General features: G+C 44.2%; 5 protein-coding genes across 6 annotated transcripts; 3 read left to right on the top strand and 2 right to left on the bottom strand.

Annotated features, from left to right (window-relative positions):
• The first annotated feature begins 2,321 nt into the window (after nucleotides 1-2,321).
• LOC101774741 (optic atrophy 3 protein homolog) lies at nucleotides 2,322-4,277 on the top strand. Its single transcript, XM_004967272.4, has 4 exons — nucleotides 2,322-2,658; nucleotides 3,284-3,418; nucleotides 3,537-3,623; nucleotides 3,898-4,277. The coding sequence occupies exons 1-4, from the start codon at nucleotides 2,530-2,532 to the stop codon at nucleotides 4,057-4,059; spliced, it is 513 nt and encodes a 170-aa protein (XP_004967329.1). The 5' UTR covers nucleotides 2,322-2,529; the 3' UTR covers nucleotides 4,060-4,277.
• Nucleotides 4,278-4,297: 20 nt separating this feature from the next.
• Nucleotides 4,298-5,238, top strand: LOC101775148 (LOB domain-containing protein 15). The gene is made up of 2 exons (XM_004967273.3): nucleotides 4,298-4,914; nucleotides 5,004-5,238. Exons 1-2 carry the CDS (start codon nucleotides 4,328-4,330, stop codon nucleotides 5,008-5,010), a joined length of 594 nt encoding a protein of 197 aa, XP_004967330.1. The 5' UTR covers nucleotides 4,298-4,327; the 3' UTR covers nucleotides 5,011-5,238.
• LOC101775548 (D-aminoacyl-tRNA deacylase) lies at nucleotides 5,199-7,715 on the bottom strand. Of its 2 annotated transcripts, none has more exons than XM_022827193.1 (8): nucleotides 7,497-7,715; nucleotides 7,306-7,397; nucleotides 6,650-6,716; nucleotides 6,506-6,536; nucleotides 6,264-6,404; nucleotides 5,782-5,829; nucleotides 5,640-5,713; nucleotides 5,199-5,512 (listed from the first exon to the last, which is right to left on the bottom strand). In XM_022827193.1, the coding sequence occupies exons 1-8, from the start codon at nucleotides 7,536-7,538 to the stop codon at nucleotides 5,501-5,503; spliced, it is 507 nt and encodes a 168-aa protein (XP_022682928.1). In that variant the 5' UTR covers nucleotides 7,539-7,715; the 3' UTR covers nucleotides 5,199-5,500. The 2 variants fall into 2 exon arrangements, with proteins under 2 accessions (XP_022682928.1, XP_004967331.1); XM_004967274.4 differs by having other exon boundaries at nucleotides 5,804-5,829; nucleotides 7,497-7,698.
• Nucleotides 7,716-7,865: 150 nt separating this feature from the next.
• LOC101775960 (C2 domain-containing protein At1g53590) lies at nucleotides 7,866-13,152 on the bottom strand. Its single transcript, XM_004967275.3, has 12 exons — nucleotides 12,785-13,152; nucleotides 12,095-12,169; nucleotides 11,788-11,928; nucleotides 11,531-11,626; nucleotides 11,322-11,453; nucleotides 10,574-10,726; nucleotides 10,438-10,479; nucleotides 10,278-10,326; nucleotides 9,858-9,953; nucleotides 9,604-9,787; nucleotides 9,267-9,387; nucleotides 7,866-9,031 (listed from the first exon to the last, which is right to left on the bottom strand). Exons 1-12 carry the CDS (start codon nucleotides 12,908-12,910, stop codon nucleotides 8,198-8,200), a joined length of 2,049 nt encoding a protein of 682 aa, XP_004967332.1. The 5' UTR covers nucleotides 12,911-13,152; the 3' UTR covers nucleotides 7,866-8,197.
• Nucleotides 13,153-13,757: 605 nt separating this feature from the next.
• LOC101776366 (60S ribosomal protein L18a-like protein) lies at nucleotides 13,758-15,504 on the top strand. Its single transcript, XM_004967277.2, has 4 exons — nucleotides 13,758-14,134; nucleotides 14,310-14,388; nucleotides 14,499-14,613; nucleotides 15,139-15,504. Exons 1-4 carry the CDS (start codon nucleotides 13,963-13,965, stop codon nucleotides 15,196-15,198), a joined length of 426 nt encoding a protein of 141 aa, XP_004967334.1. The 5' UTR covers nucleotides 13,758-13,962; the 3' UTR covers nucleotides 15,199-15,504.
• Nucleotides 15,505-15,896: the final 392 nt, after the last annotated feature.

Below are 15,896 nucleotides of genomic sequence, written 5' to 3'. Positions count from 1 at the left end.
ACTTGGAGCTCCTGGAAAGACTTGTAGGACCATCCAAAAATTGGATTAAGCTCTAGGAAAAATGATAATGAATTCTAGAAAAATCTGGAAAATTCTCAGAGGAACCTAATCATCGTCAACGTATTTTTGAAATTTTTGCACTTATGAAACACCAGAATGCACATCAATGCAACACACAAAGAACAACTTTATTTAATTCAGAAAAACAACCAATTGCTTTTCATATACTAAATTACGTGTCAAGAGAATAAATGGTTGGGAAATTTTTTTAAAATATGAGAAAATTATTGTTTAATTGTTCTTTCTAATCACATCCTGAAATCCAAAAATTTCAGGGTCTGACACAAGCTAAGTGAACTTAATTAACAGTTATGGTAATTCTAATTTACATGTTAACAGCTGTTGCAAGTTAACTTCTTGGGTAAAAATTTGCAAGGATCTCCGTAGTTGGTCGATATCAACTTTACATACATAAGCACCGACGACTGCACTTTTCTTGAAAAAGAGACAACGGCTCGCTAGAATTGGTAATAGTCCATCGACAGGGTTTAGGCACTGCGACCTGGCACTAATCATTCATCTTTCCCAGTAGTTTTTTCTACAAGTGGCCAACCGTACTAAGTACCCATTAGCACTTTTAGTTAATAAGCTAGCAACAACTTTGTTAGTATGATTTGTAGCATTCTCAGCAGCGTGGCAAATTGTCAATAACATAATCCCCACAAAACGCGTTACCCACGGTTTTATATGTAGCTAACAAAATGTATATACTAGCTAGAAACTATTGGACACCTTAAGAAAACTGTAAGAAAAAAGTTACATTTTCAAATTATCATAAAAACAAGTACATTAGTATCGTCTAATAATTAATAAGCGGTCTTATGTACTGTTACATAAATCCTTTATATGAAAATTAAAATTTGCCAGGCCATATGAAACTACTAGACTTTTTAGGCTCTGATTGTTTGAACTTTTGCTTTTCGAAAGCTAGTTTTGGGCTTCTCGTCCTGGAATGCTAGCTTTCCAAAAGCTGAGGTCCGTTTGGCAACCCAGCTTTCTAAAAGCGGAGGGAGGACGAGCAGGGTGAGCAGGGGCCCTTTGTCGACGCCGTCTGCTCCGAGGATGCCGGCGCCACGTCACCTCCATGAGGTCATGTCCCTCAAGGCCGGGGCCGAGCTCACCGTCGAGGAGGCCGTGCGCGGCGACGGTGGCCTGGAAGTCCTCCTCGCGGCACGGGATGCGGATGCCGCCGGCCTGCGTGAGTCGAACTCATCGACGGCGGGCTCCATGAGGATCAAGCCATGGGCGGCGGGCAGGATCGGGGATCAGGCCATGGGCGGTGGGCGGCGTGACCTGGGGTGGAGCGGCGGTGGGGATTGGGGATCAGGCCATGGGCAGCTATTTTCCCTATTCTCGGCGACGACGACCTCTTGCGTGAGATCCTCCTCCGCCTCGACCTCCCCACCAGCCTCCTCCGCGCCTCCCCACCAGCCTACGTCTCCACCTTCGCCGGCCTTGACCTACGCATGCGGTCCTCCCGATCCGCCCGATCCTGGAGCTTGTCGGTGCCGCCCGCCATGCCGGCACCTTCTTTGACGCCTTCAAGGGCTCCGTGGAGGACGAGGCGGGGCAAGGCGACGAGCAGGGGCCAGGCGGAGGGAGGAGGGTGGCGCCCCGATACGGTGCAGCGGCGGCCCAATGCGGAGGAAGGAAGGCGGCAGGCGACAAGGACGAGGCGGGACTGGGTGACGAGCAGGGGTCGGGCGGAAGGAGGAGAGCGGCGGCGGGATCGGGTGACAAGGAAGGGGCTGGGCGGAGGGAGGAGAGCGGCAACGGCAGATGCGGTGCGGAGGGAGGGCAGAGGAGGAAAAAGAAGCATAACGTTTCAGCACTTTACCGATGGCAGGCGGGTAATTACCGTCGAAAGCTCGCGAGAAGCTCGTTTTTTCCTACTTTCCAGCTTTCCATTGTAACGTGGCTTTCCATAGCTTCTGATCCACGAAAAATTAGGCTCAAAAGCTAGCTGTTTGTTTAGGCTTTCAGCCAGCTTTCAACCCCAGAAGCATGTAGCAACTTGCGGACATAATTGCTAGTATTGGTTTAAACTGAAATTCCTAGTACTGGTTTAAACTGGAAGAGAGCAGTGGGAAATTACAAACGATGGAAGAATTCAACTCAAATTTGCTTCTAATTATTTATGTATTTATTTGTAGATAGATAGAGTACGCAGTGGAGCTGTTTGGCTTGAATGAATGACTAGTCAAATCCTTTCAGTCCAAGAAGAAGGGTAGCCTTGCTCAGCAAGATGAAGATTTGCAGTTGACTTTTCGGAAAAAGGAGGAGGAGGAGGAGTTGCTGCTGAAACTAGAAATGGAGAACGCCCTGAGTTGGCAACCAACCGATCGGATATTTCCCGTCCCGTTCCGTTCGAGCGCAAGCCCACCAGGCCTGGCCCAGCGGAGGTCGATTCAACCCCACACGAATCCCCCGCTCGGAGTCGCGGCGGCGGCGGAGGAAGAGCCGTGAATAATGGCGCTGCCGGTGGCGAAGCTGGGCACCCTGGCGCTGCGGACCCTGTCCAAGCCCATCGCCAGCCGCCTCAAGAACCAGGCCGCCGTCCACCCCAAATTCCGCAACTTCATCGTCGCCATCGCCCAGGTACACCTACCTAACTGCGTGTCAATTAAATTAGCAAGGGGATCCGTTCGTCTAGAGCACCACTTGCACGTCGGATCTTACAATTTGATTTCAAGAGGGGAAATCTGCACCCATGGAAGGCAGTCTGATTGTTTGGGGGTCTCTGATAAGCTCCTACCTGCTGACACATTACTGCATTTGGTGGATTGCTGTTTACCCAAGAATGCTAACAATTTTCCCTTTTCTTGTGGAGCCTCCTATATTATATGATAGCCTTTTATGAGACCAGATGCTATTATAACTCACAAGAGTCGAGGGATTTAGGAACAAATTATAGCCTTTCCCCCTGCTGAGTAATTGATCAGCATTCTGTCTCCCAAATTAGTGGAGCTTGATCTATCACTTTGTCTGGGCTCTGGACTAAATAGGATGCAAAAATTCGGGCGTTCTTTGAATTGGAAATATGCTTTGGGGTCCTATGTATTTGGTCACGTCAGCTGTCCAACTTGATACTGCCTGCTTGAGAGAGAGAGAGAGAGAGCAAATGGGAGCATTCTAGGCTACTCAATGTATTTGCATTCATTGACATATCCTCCCTTCTCTTGTGATGGTTCATGCATATTGATGGTAATCAGCACCGTTACAGATAAACCATCGTATCACCACAAAGATACAAAGGCGCATTTATGGGCATGCGACAGATGTGGAGATCAGGCCTCTAGATGAGCAGAAAGCAGTACAAGCTGCTACGGATCTCATCGGAGAAGCCTTTATCTTTTCGGTACTTCTCTCAAAACCATTATATATCATATGTGTGCTATGACATCTACAGTTACCCACAGGGATATACTTAATGCTCAGCTAATGGTACACTATTTTCTTTGTTATAATGACAATAGGTCGCTGTTGCTGCTTTAATTTTTGAGGTTCAAAGAAGTGCAAGGTCAGAGGCTAGGAAGGAGGAAGCTCGTAAGCAGGAACTTGAGGTAATGTCTTTCACTTGATGCCATTTCCCTGCATTGTTTTAGAGTTTGAACTCAGAGAAATGGGATATGTTAGCAGCTCTGTACCTGCCTCATTCACTACTCAATCCTGTGAGGATTATTTTGTCCCTTCAGAACACAGGAAAAACGTGAGACCCTATCGTGTAGCCAGAGAAATAGAAAGTTTGATCCTTCAGATAAATCTTTGTTAATTGTAGTATACTTTCAGAAAATTCACAATTAGTGGGTATTAACAATTGTTTTTGTTGATGGCAAGGAATTGAAACAAAGGGAAGATAGTCTAGCAAAGGAATTGGAGGATCTTAAATTGAAGCTGAATGAAATCGAGCGGCTTGCTAAAGGACGAGGCCTAACAGGAATCTTGAACTTGAAAGGGGTCCATGGGGCAGAAGGCGGCAAGGCAGCGACACCTGCATGATCCAACTTTGGTTGCTAAGTGGTGCGCTGAAACACCTGGAAATTGCCGATTGGTTTCCCTATTGTTTCTTGGCTGCTGTGTTGGCATGGCCATTATATTCTTTGGATCAGAATTTGCAGTGGCTGATCCAACCTGAAAATAATAGTTTGTATAAGTTGTTGTGCGAACTCTTGCTGTGAGCAACCTAGAAATGACATGAAGCCGTGACCCTCCTCTCACCTTACTGTCTTGCATTGCATTCGTGGTTGGTTTCCATATACATGCATATATGGTCTCTCTTGTTATTCTATCTGTCTGCAGAGGAGAGGGGACAGACATGACCGGCGGCGGCAACGGAGGTGGTGGTGGCGGCGGCGCGTGCGCCGTTTGCAAGCACCAGCGTCGCAAATGCGAGCCCAACTGCGAGCTGGCGGCCTACTTCCCGGCACACAGGATGAACGACTTCCGGGCGTTGCACCTGGTGTTCGGGGTGGCCAACCTCACCAAGCTCATCATCAAGGCCAACGCCACCGACGCCGCCCGCCGCCGAGCCGCCGAGACGCTCACCTGGGAGGCGCGCTGGCGGGAGAGAGACCCCGCCGAGGGATGCTACCGGGAGGTGGCCTGCCTCCGCCGCGACAACGCCCTGCTGCGCGCCGACAACGCCGCCCTGCGGAGGCAGCTCGCTGACCACCACCACCTGCTGCTCTGCTGGTCCAGCACCACCAACAACATGGCCGCTGGTGGTGGTAATGGCCAACTGGTGGCCGTGCGACCGCCGCCGCCGTCTCATGCCCCCGCACCACCTCCGGCAGCCGCCGCCATGAGAGACCACCCTTCTATTTCTAGCAGGGACAACAAGAGCAGCAACCCCAGGTGAGGATTCCTCCTCTCCTCGTGTTCATTAGGTGCCAAGGCTTTAGAGACACTGGGGAGGCTTCTATGCATTGTCTTTTCAACTGCAGGTGCTAACAACTGGGCACAAAGAGGGTAGGGCATCAAGGCTTCGTTTTGAATTCACAAAAAATAAGACATGCGGGCTGCATTTCAATTTCCCCCCCGTGTGCTGCTCCAGCAGGACACCGGAACAAACAGTTGATGAGAGACGAACTTCATCCATCGATATGATATGCACGAGGACTGTTGTTACTCCAGTTATATGATCCTAGAAATTACATATCATGTATTGACCAGAGACAAGTTCAAGTTAATTCATGCCAACTTAATAATGTAACAAAAATCACGACTCGGATATTTCCTCACAAGTACAGATAGAAGCACAACATATGGCTTCTTTCAGCTCCAACCCCCGACTCAAAATTCTGCAAGAGCATAACATAACGGAGAACATTGGCCAGGGCTCCATCACGTTTAGGCCAGCCGGCAGGACTCAGCAGACCTAGTCATAGAGGTTTAGCATGTCTCTTTAGGCACTCTTGCTTCACCATCTCTAAGCAAACCATCATCGCCATTGCTACTCAAATGCATAAAAACAAACAAATAAATCAGCCAAGTCTGTAAAAGTGTGCTTTTGTAGTCAGCATGTATCCAATACAACTAAGAGCAAAATAAGTCTGATAATTTGAGGAAAGGAAACTCGCCTTGACTGAGCAGCGCCTTGCAGTGAGGGTGAGTCGACTTGCATTGTCACTGGGCCATCGTTTACCAAAGAAACCTGCAAGACTTTCCAATTAACTCTAATTTTGAAAAGGCCATATGACATGAAAAGCCAATAATAACAACATTTTTTTTCACTCAGAGGCACCTTCATCATTGCTCCAAAAACACCATCTGCCAAAAATAGTAGGAACATCATTAGATTCATGTTCATGTTAAAGTAGTTTATGGGAGAAATCCTTCATCAAATGTAAATGGAACAGATTGCAACAGAAATGACAGCAGGAACAAAACCAACCGCAAGAAGATTGTGTATTATGAGCACAATGCCTGGTACATAGTAACATAGGCATACTCATGGCAATATATCGGCAAAGTAAAAAACTTAGCAGAACAACTAGAAAAAATCACTTAAGTTATTATCATAACATAACAGGCATGAGCTGTGCATCATCATAAAGGAATGCTCAGGACAATGAAAGCATGAGAAAGCTACAATTCATCAGCTATGATAGGCAAATCCCAATATAGGCATATCCATGTGAACCAAAAAGAAAACATTTATTTGATAATCAAGAGTTCAGGATGGCAAATGAAATATGTCTTACCTTTCACTGAATCAGCCGAGTATGACCTCTGAAATTTCTCGACTAGAGAAGCATAGAATGGTTTTGCTTTTGCAGGTGGCATAGCCACATGAAAATCTGGCTTGTTACCCTTCAGGATGCCATATAATGTAAACTGGCTGACTGAATAAGATATCAGCTTAGAAACATAGTTAATAGCAGGCTTACTGGAGGTTATTTATGTTTACACTTGAGGCCAAGATCACATTATAATTTATAATTACCTAATAGGACTTCAAAGTTACGCTGCATAACCTGCAGGAAGGAAAAAGTTTATCTTTAAAGCTCATATGAAGTGCGGGAGATAATCAACATTGTCAAGTAGGAAAATTTTATTCTATTCGTGCCAAAATGGATCCAGGGCTTACACTTTGATCCCATGCTTTCCCAGTATTCTCGTTAGGAAATAGCCTCATGTTCAGGACCTTCCGACAACTACATAAGATACGGTATCAGAATGCAACTGAAGCTATCAGATTTTTGTCATGTTATCTGAAAATTTCAGCATAAACAAATTTCATCAAAAGATTTATGTCTTTTGAAACGAACTAGGCAGGAGAGCTGCCAATTATAGTTAAAAAAAGTGAAAGCCCAGTTGGGCAATACAAATTTCATCAAAAGATGCTAAGTTGGTAACAAAATAGAAAACGCAGAGATGACAACCTTTGATAAATGAATGAACAAGAAACGAGACCAACCGAAGTTTCCAAAGTATACATGTTTGCAAAAGAATATTAGTGCAACCTAATGAACTAACACATAATGCATTTGGTACTTCAATAATAAGCATCCACAGAACTGATGGCATTATCTGTACAAGTGAGTAGTATCACCATTCATTTGTCAAGAATCATCACTCAATCCTGCATCACAATCACCAGCTCAAATAACTGTCAAGTCTCTAGATCAACACATTCCCACTACAGATTCTGGTGAGCTTCCAAAGATATTAGTAAAGGGTAAAGAGTGAGAGGGGGGGTGGGGGGGGGGGGGGGTGCGGGGTTGGAAGGGGAGGAGTCTATACATGTAGTCGGCGTCGGAGTCAGTGTCCGCCTCGTGGACGCCGACGAGTACGAGGAGTCCAGGGCCGATCGCCGACACTACTCGTCCCTCCACCTGCGACCCCCCAGAAGGCCAGAAGAAGCTTTCAGGGCTCGTCTCTACCAAGATTCCGAGCAAATTGCGGATGGGCAGTGAGTTGAAGAGGACGCTCACCTCGACGCTGGCCGAGAGGACGCGCTGCACCACGGCCCTCATCCTCTGTCTTCTCCTGCGTCCGCCACGCCAAGTGACAAGCTTCTTGCGACGGTGAGGGACGAGTCGCCGATCGCCGCCGGAGAGACGGAGAACGGCGCGGCTCTGCTCAGGTGGGGGCGCACGCGCAAGCCGCAAGCTGATGCATCAGTGATGGGCCGTCCCCGTGAGAAAGGCCAACAGTTTACTGGGCCGGGCTTTGCATTTCTTCTGCTATACTTTCTTTTAGATTTATTTGATTATACTTCTCCTGACGTGTGATGTGATCGTGATGTATTACTCTGCAACGCAAAAATCGTGGAGTATTCCATGAAAGTATTGGCAAAAATATTTCATGAAGGAAAGAAACAGAAAAGTTATGATTTACAATAGTATTGTCAAGGAATATATGTTTCTTTACAAAAGTTCCATCAAACAGAGCTACGTTGATCTTACAACATGAGCGTCTAAACTGCACAGCACGCTGCTCTTTGTTAGTGTACAGCCATACAGCCATTTCTAAACTGTTATTCTTCACAACTATGAACAACAAAACAAGGCTTTCTGAGATTGACATCCTCACCACCATGGGTCTATGAACAACAAAGAAGGCTGCATGTGCGAACCATATCTACTAGCAAGATTACAAGAACGGAAGCTGATGATCTTGCAAAGTTGCAATCTTATGAGGCCTGAGTAGCAATCTCTGCTCCCACTGAATCTTCTTCAGCACCATCACCATTCTCATGTTCCGTTGTCTGATGGCCCTCCTTTTCTATTGGTTCACCTTCAACGGGAATATGCTCTTCACTCACAGTCACCGACTCAGATCCATGAGCTTCAATCTGCTCCTGGATATCTGATAACCTGTCCTCCTCTCTCTTCCTAGAAATATTCCTGCTCAGTGTGCTCGTCAGTGATCTGCCTGGTTCACCTGCATTTTTTTGGATCACCTTTGCTACATCTTCTGTTGAGTTATCCGTGTCTCCCACCTTGCTTGCTGGGCTTGCTTCTTCATTCACTACAAGCTTTATTGATGTCCGCTTCTCACCAAGCTCCTTCAGGTTGGGATGTGGTGTTTTGGGGAGCTTTGGATCAAGCTCTGTCACACTCTGAGAACCCGGAGTAGTAGGAAGGCTGGGATCACCTTTGAAGCTCTCCTTCCTTGAGTTCTTTCGGAAAAAGGAGCCTAGGTTAAACAGACCCCCATGTCCACTGCTTTTTGGTGCGGGGATTTCCTTTGACTTGTCAACCTCTTGGTAAATCTGTGTGTCCGGGGCGCGTGCTCGTCCCTTCCGGGATTCCCATGTCTTTGGAACCCCAGCGCCAGGGCGATGAACATATAACCCTCCAGGTTGTTCTTGTCCATCAATGTTTATGTGCTCCACTTCATCCATTAAGACTTTCTTTTCTTCAGGCAGTTCACCAGCATCCGTTGTGCTGTCTGCAGAGGTTAATACTGGTAGTTCAGCATCAGCTTTCTTCAATGGTTCGTCCGAACATGATACATTTTTGTCCTGCAGATACAAATACAACTAAATTGAGTCCAAGAGTGATCTTTTACAGCTCAGGTCTGAGCATGCCATATATTGTCTAGCTCATCAAGCTATTTTACAAGATAATTTCGCAAAGAAGACTAGCAAATAGAATCACCAATCACTTTGGTTTAACCTTGCTACCTCATCAAATGGCCACAAAATTGGTGTTGAAAAATTATGGCAAAAGGAAAGGAGAGAGAATGTTGCAACTGACCTCAGATATATCTTCAACTGTTACCGCCAAGTGAATCCTTCCTTTCTTGACATTATTCAGTGATATCCACTTGTCATGTCTTTGTCCACCTCTCAGCTCATGTAAATCGATGGTACATCCTCTGTAAACAAAACAGAACACGACATACTTTTATCTCATTTCTGAAAAATACCAAATAGAATGGACCATTATAAAACAACAGTAAGTATCAGATTGTTATCTTCAACACAAGCCAGTTGAATCGCAACACTGGGTTAATAAGATAGTAGAAGAGTTATCCTATAGATTTCCTGATCAAGGCATCATTAGCAACATGAGCTCAGAAAACAGAACATACCCAAGTGAGTCATCAAACATGGGGTCCTTATCACGAACTTCCATGACAAGTTCATTTGATGCCTCCCATGATGTGATTGGTATTTTGAATTCTTCAAACCACTTAGGGGATAGCGTTTTCCTCTGTATCTCTGTTTGAAATTTGAAAGGACCCAGACGACCTTTCACATAAGGGTCCGCTAGTCCTGTGAATAGAACATGAAATGTGTTAAACCAATTAAGAGTAACACAAAAGTTGTCACAGGTTTTTCTCACCATTTATATCAGATGGCTTCATGTCAGTTCCTTCCAAAATCTCAAGCTTCACATACGCAATAGGAGGCCTCTCCTCAATGCTGAACCAGTTATTTTCTGTAGAACGCAAAGGCATCGGTACAATATAGAAGATAACAGAAAGGGACTGAAAGTTAACCATCACAGAAAAGGGTGTATTAATTTATTATTCCTTTCATTGATGTTGGCCATAATAGAATTTTGCAGCAGAATACCAAAATTGTTTATTTAGGTACATAAATTTAAGGGGCATACCAAATTCTAGCATTAACTGTCTATACTCTATAGCTAACATTAACTGCACCTCTGCAGGAAGATTTCAGAAACAATAGTGATTTTTTTTTACAAAACTGGCTAGAATAAAAGGATAGAAACACAAGAAGAAATAAAGTTGCTTCCTACCTGAAGGAGTAGATGCAAATTTTTCCACATTGATAACAATCATATTGGGCTGGCAGAAGAAAATATACCTCATCAAGGGGAAACAATGCACAATGGACAACCTTCAAAAGGTAGCCCTGAAAAAGCTTCTGAACGAAGAAAAAACAAAAAAACATCTGACCTCGACTAATGTCTGCCCAAATGCAGTATCCATTAACTTGTCCTGGAAAAATAAATCCAGGAGGCTGAGTGGTCAGTAAAAGAAACAGAATCACCAACTGTAATGTAAGAAAGATTACAACACAGGACAATCTTACTAGCCATCCTGAAATTCCTGGAAACTCAGTGACATCAAGCCCGTGATTAATGAGTGGTTTCACAGTCATCTGAAAATAAGGTGGCTCCACAAAGCAAAGTCTTACACGGCCAAGAAACGGCCAGCTCCTAACAAACTTCACACCAACTAAAATCTGCAAAAACATATTCTTTAGCTGAGTAAAAGGTAACAATACAAGTAAGGAAGAAATTGCTTTCTTCATCTAATGAGGGTCTTATAAATTTTAAACCAAACTTTTGTCTCATCTCTTTTCCCATAGAAGAAATTTGTATATTTTTACAATATTGCCTAACACGTTTATACCTCTGTGGATCTCCCATTTGTCATAAAAAGAAAGACAGACTAATATGTATAGACCCTTTGTTGACCAGAAAGCTTTTATTAATTTCCTTAGGATTACATTAAAGTTACAAGTAATTGCCACCAGTCTGTACAAGAAACGGTGTAATTATTTTTATTTATCGCTTTATCGAAGGGAAATTGTGTGAATCTATTTCGAATTTTGAGTAAGGTCCACAAGACCACAAGGATTATGGAGAACTTTAATCTAGCTAATTTCAGCACAGAAAAAAAAACACGGACTTAAAAAGTTATGCCCCATAAGTCATTTCCTTAGTTTCGTCATCATGTGAATAACACAAGTGCGGGTTCAGTGTTTTAAACTGCACTATCTGAGAACATCACAAGTTTCACTCTTCCTGGCTGGTTTAGGGTACTAGTTAACTTGCCTTTCCCTCAACATGCATGCTAGTTAAATGCATGTTTGCAGTCATTCCAAGTCCCACACTCTTATGCAGCTGCATAGCAAGTATGGCACTCATATCTTCAGCAGAAAGGAAATTCATTCCCAGCTCAAGAACCTGGATAGTGCATTAGAATGACGCAGATTATTGTTAATTGCCTATAAATATTCAGATCAAATGACAGCGATACCTACCAAATGGTCATCATCTGATGTCTCAGGTAGAACTCTCATGGAGGTAAACATTGGTGGGTTTCTACCCATGTAAAGCTCCTGGACACTTGCTTTGCTCTGCAGAATAACCAGATTAAGTGAGCTATACATCTGGTATCGATGGATAGTAATGCCTATTTTTTTTAAAAAAAAACACTGTTAAAGTTGCAGTACCACGTAAAAGATCACAAAATAGAGCACATGAATTAGAAAATCAAGGTACAAGCAAGAAACCATACAACTGTCCAAGGTTTGAACTTGTCCAAGAACCACGGTATGATGGGCCGTAAAAGTTGTGAAACGATCTTCTCCATACAGATAGGCCACATCTTGTTTATTGCATGGTTTAACCACCGTACTGATTCTGCATCAGAAAGGAGCTGACAGATAAAAACAACATGAGCTGAATGTGCACAAGCAGGAGCAGCCATCAAATTGGAAATAAATAAAAAAATGAAATGAAATTGTTAGCCTAGTCAACCAGGTTTATCCTTGCATCATTTAACAGGCGCATCAATCTTGAATCACAGAAAAAAAGGTGCATACTCTTCGTTGGTAGGCAGATTTCATCTCCTCATGTTGGATCCTCTTTCGTAGTCTCATGGCACAGCGAGCATTTACCTACATGAAGAAGGAGCATTTTTTGTAACTCAATTTGTTGGGATTATCTGGTCTCACACATATTGAAGCAAGCAATTAGATCATGGTCTAAAAGGCTCGGAAAATAACATATACAGAAAAGTAGAACTTGGAACGAGGAGCACGCTAGAGGTACAGTAAGTGCAACGACAGGATGAGGGAGTAAACAGGGAAAAAGAAATCGAAGCAGCTTGCAGTCGGTGTTGATGATGAGACGGAAAATTTTATGTTCACCATAATGAAGAATTAAAGATACGGTGGTAAGGTTGCTGATTAACCAGGCAGCTGCTAGAATCGCAAACTGTCTAGGAAAATTGGGAACTGCTAGAATCATCGGGAAGATGATAGCAGAGGCAAAGCTGAAAGTGGAGTGAAGAAAAAGCAAGTCGCAATAAGATACTAGCATGCATACTCTCTAGGCCTTTGGTGGAATTGAGTTGCATGAATCGCAAGGATTTTGTGGCAGAAACAGACGAAAGTGAGAAAACAAAAAAAGGCAAGAAACTCCGTGCGGCGCGGCGCGGCGCGGTTCGGTTCTTGGCTCCTTGCAGAAAGGGGGAAAAAAAGGATGAAAAGCAAATCGGCAGTAGTACCCACCATGTAGAGGTAGAGGAAGGCGAGGAGGAAGAGGAAGGAGTGGCGGATGCCGAGGGCGCCGGCGGCCCAGAGCGCGGCCAGCACGAGGCCGATGTGGTAGACGAGAGGCAGCTCGGCGGCGTCCATTAGCGTCCTCCGGCGGCGGGGTGTGCGCGAGGAAGGTGAAAAGTAAGGTGGCAGGTGGCGGGGCGTGATGTGAATCTGGAAGCTAGCGAGCCCGGCGACGGCAGCTGCCCTGCCGGACGGCGAGCAGAGGAAACAAAACAAGAGAAAGTGATTTGTGTGTGATAGGGGGTGCAGGTGGCCGACTGAGAAATTGCTGCTGTCAGTCTCCCAAGAAGAAGAAGAAATTGTTGTCAGGGCAGGCCAAGTGGAGGAGGAGGAGTGGTGCTCGTCACGTGTTGCTGGACTGCTGCAAGCTGTTTTTCTTTGCTTTTATATATATATGTATATATAAGGAGTATATATTATATATATATATATACGCATATATGTAAATATAAGAAATCTGCTTCAATTATTCAGCCTTTTGGGGCCCAGTCCGGGCAATCAATGCATTGCGATGGACATTTGGCCAAATCAACGATGGTCGATCTACTCCAAACAAACTACTGGTGCTTGGATAACATACGCTAAATTTTAGTAGTGTCACATCGGATATTCGGATGTTAGGAGAATTAAACATGAACTAATTATAAAACTAATTGTACAGGTGGAATCTAATTCACGAGATAAATCTATTAAGTTCTAATTAATACATCATTAGCAAATGGTTATTGTAACACCACATTATCAAATTATGGACTAATTATGCTTAATAGATTCGTCTCGCGAATTAGACTTCATTTGTCCAATTAATTTTATAATTAGTATATATTTAATACTCCTAATTAGTAATGCTAAATTTTAACGGGTGCCAACCAACAAAAAAGAAATGTCAACGGATCAAGGGGGGTCGACAGGTAATCTCAGATCTGATCCTATCTGTCCTCATGTGAGTGACCGAGTGACTGGGAGGGGACTGCTGGCTGGGCTTTGATGATGGCTTCGTCTTCCTCCTGCCGCCAACCAGCTGCCCTGCTTCATCTGATCCCATCACCGTCTCATCTCTGATCTCTCTCTCCGCCCAGGCGGCTGCTCCTGCTCACTGCACTAGTACGGCACGAGAAGGGAGGGACATGAGCGGCGAGGAGGCCGCCGACAAGGGAGGGGGCTACGGCACCTTCCAGGGCCCGCCCAGCTACCCGCCCCCGCGCCCGCCGCCCCTCGGCTTCCCCCAGCCCGTCCCGCCGCCAGCCCTCTCTGCTGCCCACCACCGCGCCGCCTACCACAAGGCCGCCGCTCCTCCCGGTAATGTATCAATGCTTCCCTATTCCTCTTTCCTACTCCTACAGTAGTAATTAACGAATGAATTGCCAAATAGATCGGCATCACCTTCTATTCTACGGAGTAAAGGAACTGTCTTGTGGAAATTCAGTACATTTTATTGATGCTCTTATCATTCTGTGTTCTAATCTGCTTTCAGCTCAAGATTACGAATCAGGTGTGCGTGGACACGGTCATGACCGCCTCCCCTGTTGCGGCATCGGTTTTGGCTGGTTCCTGTGAGTTCTTTTTCCTTTTTTTTGTTTCATATATATAATCACAGAGTTCTTTTATTGCACATTGTCATTGTATTCACACTCGGAGTGATTAATCAGCTCTAACGAAGCAGGTTCGTAATCGGCTTCTTCCTTGGTGCTATTCCCTGGTATGTTGGAGCCATTCTGCTCTGCTGTTCCACAGTGGACCACAGGGAGAAACCAGCCTATGTCGCATGCACAATAGCCGTGAGTACATTACAAATGATTTCTTCCTGGCTGCTCATGCTGTTTGCATACATAACTAGTAACATCGTCAAACAACTGAGAAATATCTATCTAGAAGAAAAACAGCCAACAAAATTGTACGTAGTTCACTGCAACGAGTTTGTTGGATTTCTACATGCCTGACTGAACTAATATCATCACAATTCATGAACTAGGATTTCTAGTCTGTATAGGGCTAAGTGATCCATATGGCAAAGAGCAGGTTACACATTTCAAAGAAAAGAATGCATCTACGATTCTCATTCTCTTGGTTATCTTTCGAAACAGGTCAGCAGGAAATCTGCCGGACTTGTATTAATATGTTGGGGGTTTAAGAGCAAACAACCAAAAGCAAAAGATAGCAGATAGCATAGTGCCGTAGTGGTCTATGTAAACTACTTTCTGTATAGATGCCCTCATGAACTCCAGATTTGATCACCTTTCATATCAATCACTTGTTGCTTTGAAGCTTGGGTTCATTCTAACGAGAATTTCTTGGTATGACAGGCAGCCCTCGCTACAATTGCTGTGATCATTGGGGCGACTGCTGGAGCTCACGTTTATTGATTCTTTTTTTTTTTACACTGTGTTGTCATTGTACATAATGCAAAGTATTATGTATGCGCAAAAAATTTGTATGATGTCATCTCCAATTCTTCATTATTGTAATGGCTCATTGTTTTGCATTTCGATTCTTAATGTTTAAAAAGGAGGGGGGGATCCTTGTTCGTGGTCATAAATAAATCAGACTGAGATGACTTCGCCTTGTGAACGTGGAACAATTTGAGTCTGGAAAGAGATTGAAAGTATGTATTGGTTTTACAATTATTATCCGTTGATTAAGAAGTTGTAACCAGGGTCCTGGTAACCGCAGATTTTCCGCCAAACTTGTGTGCACAAGACCAGGCTGTACAATTGGAATTTTACAATTCTTTCTTTTTATAAAAACTAGAAGGACTTTGTGCAAAATGGGAACCAGCACCCTCCGGCTTGGCTGCTCAACCTCTTGCAGTTATTCGATCTGGATAGCTAAAGTGTGTGTTTGATATGAAGAGAAATGTATTGAACATTTTTACAGATTCTGTGATGAAGGTAATGAGAGAGATCCTAAGATTGATTTAATAAAGAAAACACAAGAACATAAAGATATTGTAAGATCCCAGAAAAGCTGCAACAAATATAGCCCTTGATTAGTTGAAGATTTACATGTCTTTTTGACCAGAGTAACAGAAGTAGGTATTCTGAGAAATGGAATCTGACTTGGT

The sequence above is a fragment of the Setaria italica genome, chromosome V (assembly GCF_000263155.2).
Source record: "Setaria italica strain Yugu1 chromosome V, Setaria_italica_v2.0, whole genome shotgun sequence".
In the NCBI taxonomy this organism is placed as follows: Eukaryota; Viridiplantae; Streptophyta; class Magnoliopsida; order Poales; family Poaceae; genus Setaria; species Setaria italica.
The sequence above is the reverse complement of the archived record's forward strand: the minus strand, read 5'-3'. Positions and strand labels throughout refer to the sequence as shown.

What these genes read in the sequence shown, in the direction of transcription:
- LOC101774741 (XM_004967272.4), top strand. Translation starts at nt 2,530, where the DNA reads ATGGCGCTGCCGGTGGCGAAGCTGGGCACCCTGGCGCTGCGGACCCTG. An exon ending in TCATCGTCGCCATCGCCCAG is followed by an intron (nt 2,659 to 3,283) that starts GTACACCTACCT and finishes GCACCGTTACAG; the next exon opens with ATAAACCATCGTATCACCAC. An exon ending in GAGAAGCCTTTATCTTTTCG is followed by an intron (nt 3,419 to 3,536) that starts GTACTTCTCTCA and finishes TAATGACAATAG; the next exon opens with GTCGCTGTTGCTGCTTTAAT.
- LOC101775148 (XM_004967273.3), top strand. Translation starts at nt 4,328, where the DNA reads ATGGTCTCTCTTGTTATTCTATCTGTCTGCAGAGGAGAGGGGACAGAC.
- LOC101775548 (XM_004967274.4), bottom strand. Translation starts at nt 7,538, where the DNA reads ATGAGGGCCGTGGTGCAGCGCGTCCTCTCGGCCAGCGTCGAG. An exon ending in TAACTTTGAAGTCCTATTAG is followed by an intron (nt 6,405 to 6,505) that starts GTAATTATAAAT and finishes TATCTTATTCAG; the next exon opens with TCAGCCAGTTTACATTATAT. An exon ending in CTCGGCTGATTCAGTGAAAG is followed by an intron (nt 5,830 to 6,263) that starts GTAAGACATATT and finishes TATTTTTGGCAG; the next exon opens with ATGGTGTTTTTGGAGCAATG.
- LOC101775960 (XM_004967275.3), bottom strand. Translation starts at nt 12,910, where the DNA reads ATGGACGCCGCCGAGCTGCCTCTCGTCTACCACATCGGCCTCGTGCTG. An exon ending in ATTTGCATCTACTCCTTCAG is followed by an intron (nt 9,954 to 10,277) that starts GTAGGAAGCAAC and finishes TGCGTTCTACAG; the next exon opens with AAAATAACTGGTTCAGCATT. An exon ending in ATGTTTGATGACTCACTTGG is followed by an intron (nt 9,388 to 9,603) that starts GTATGTTCTGTT and finishes TTTTGTTTACAG; the next exon opens with AGGATGTACCATCGATTTAC.
- LOC101776366 (XM_004967277.2), top strand. Translation starts at nt 13,963, where the DNA reads ATGAGCGGCGAGGAGGCCGCCGACAAGGGAGGGGGCTACGGCACCTTC. An exon ending in CAAGGCCGCCGCTCCTCCCG is followed by an intron (nt 14,135 to 14,309) that starts GTAATGTATCAA and finishes ATCTGCTTTCAG; the next exon opens with CTCAAGATTACGAATCAGGT. An exon ending in ATGTCGCATGCACAATAGCC is followed by an intron (nt 14,614 to 15,138) that starts GTGAGTACATTA and finishes TTGGTATGACAG; the next exon opens with GCAGCCCTCGCTACAATTGC.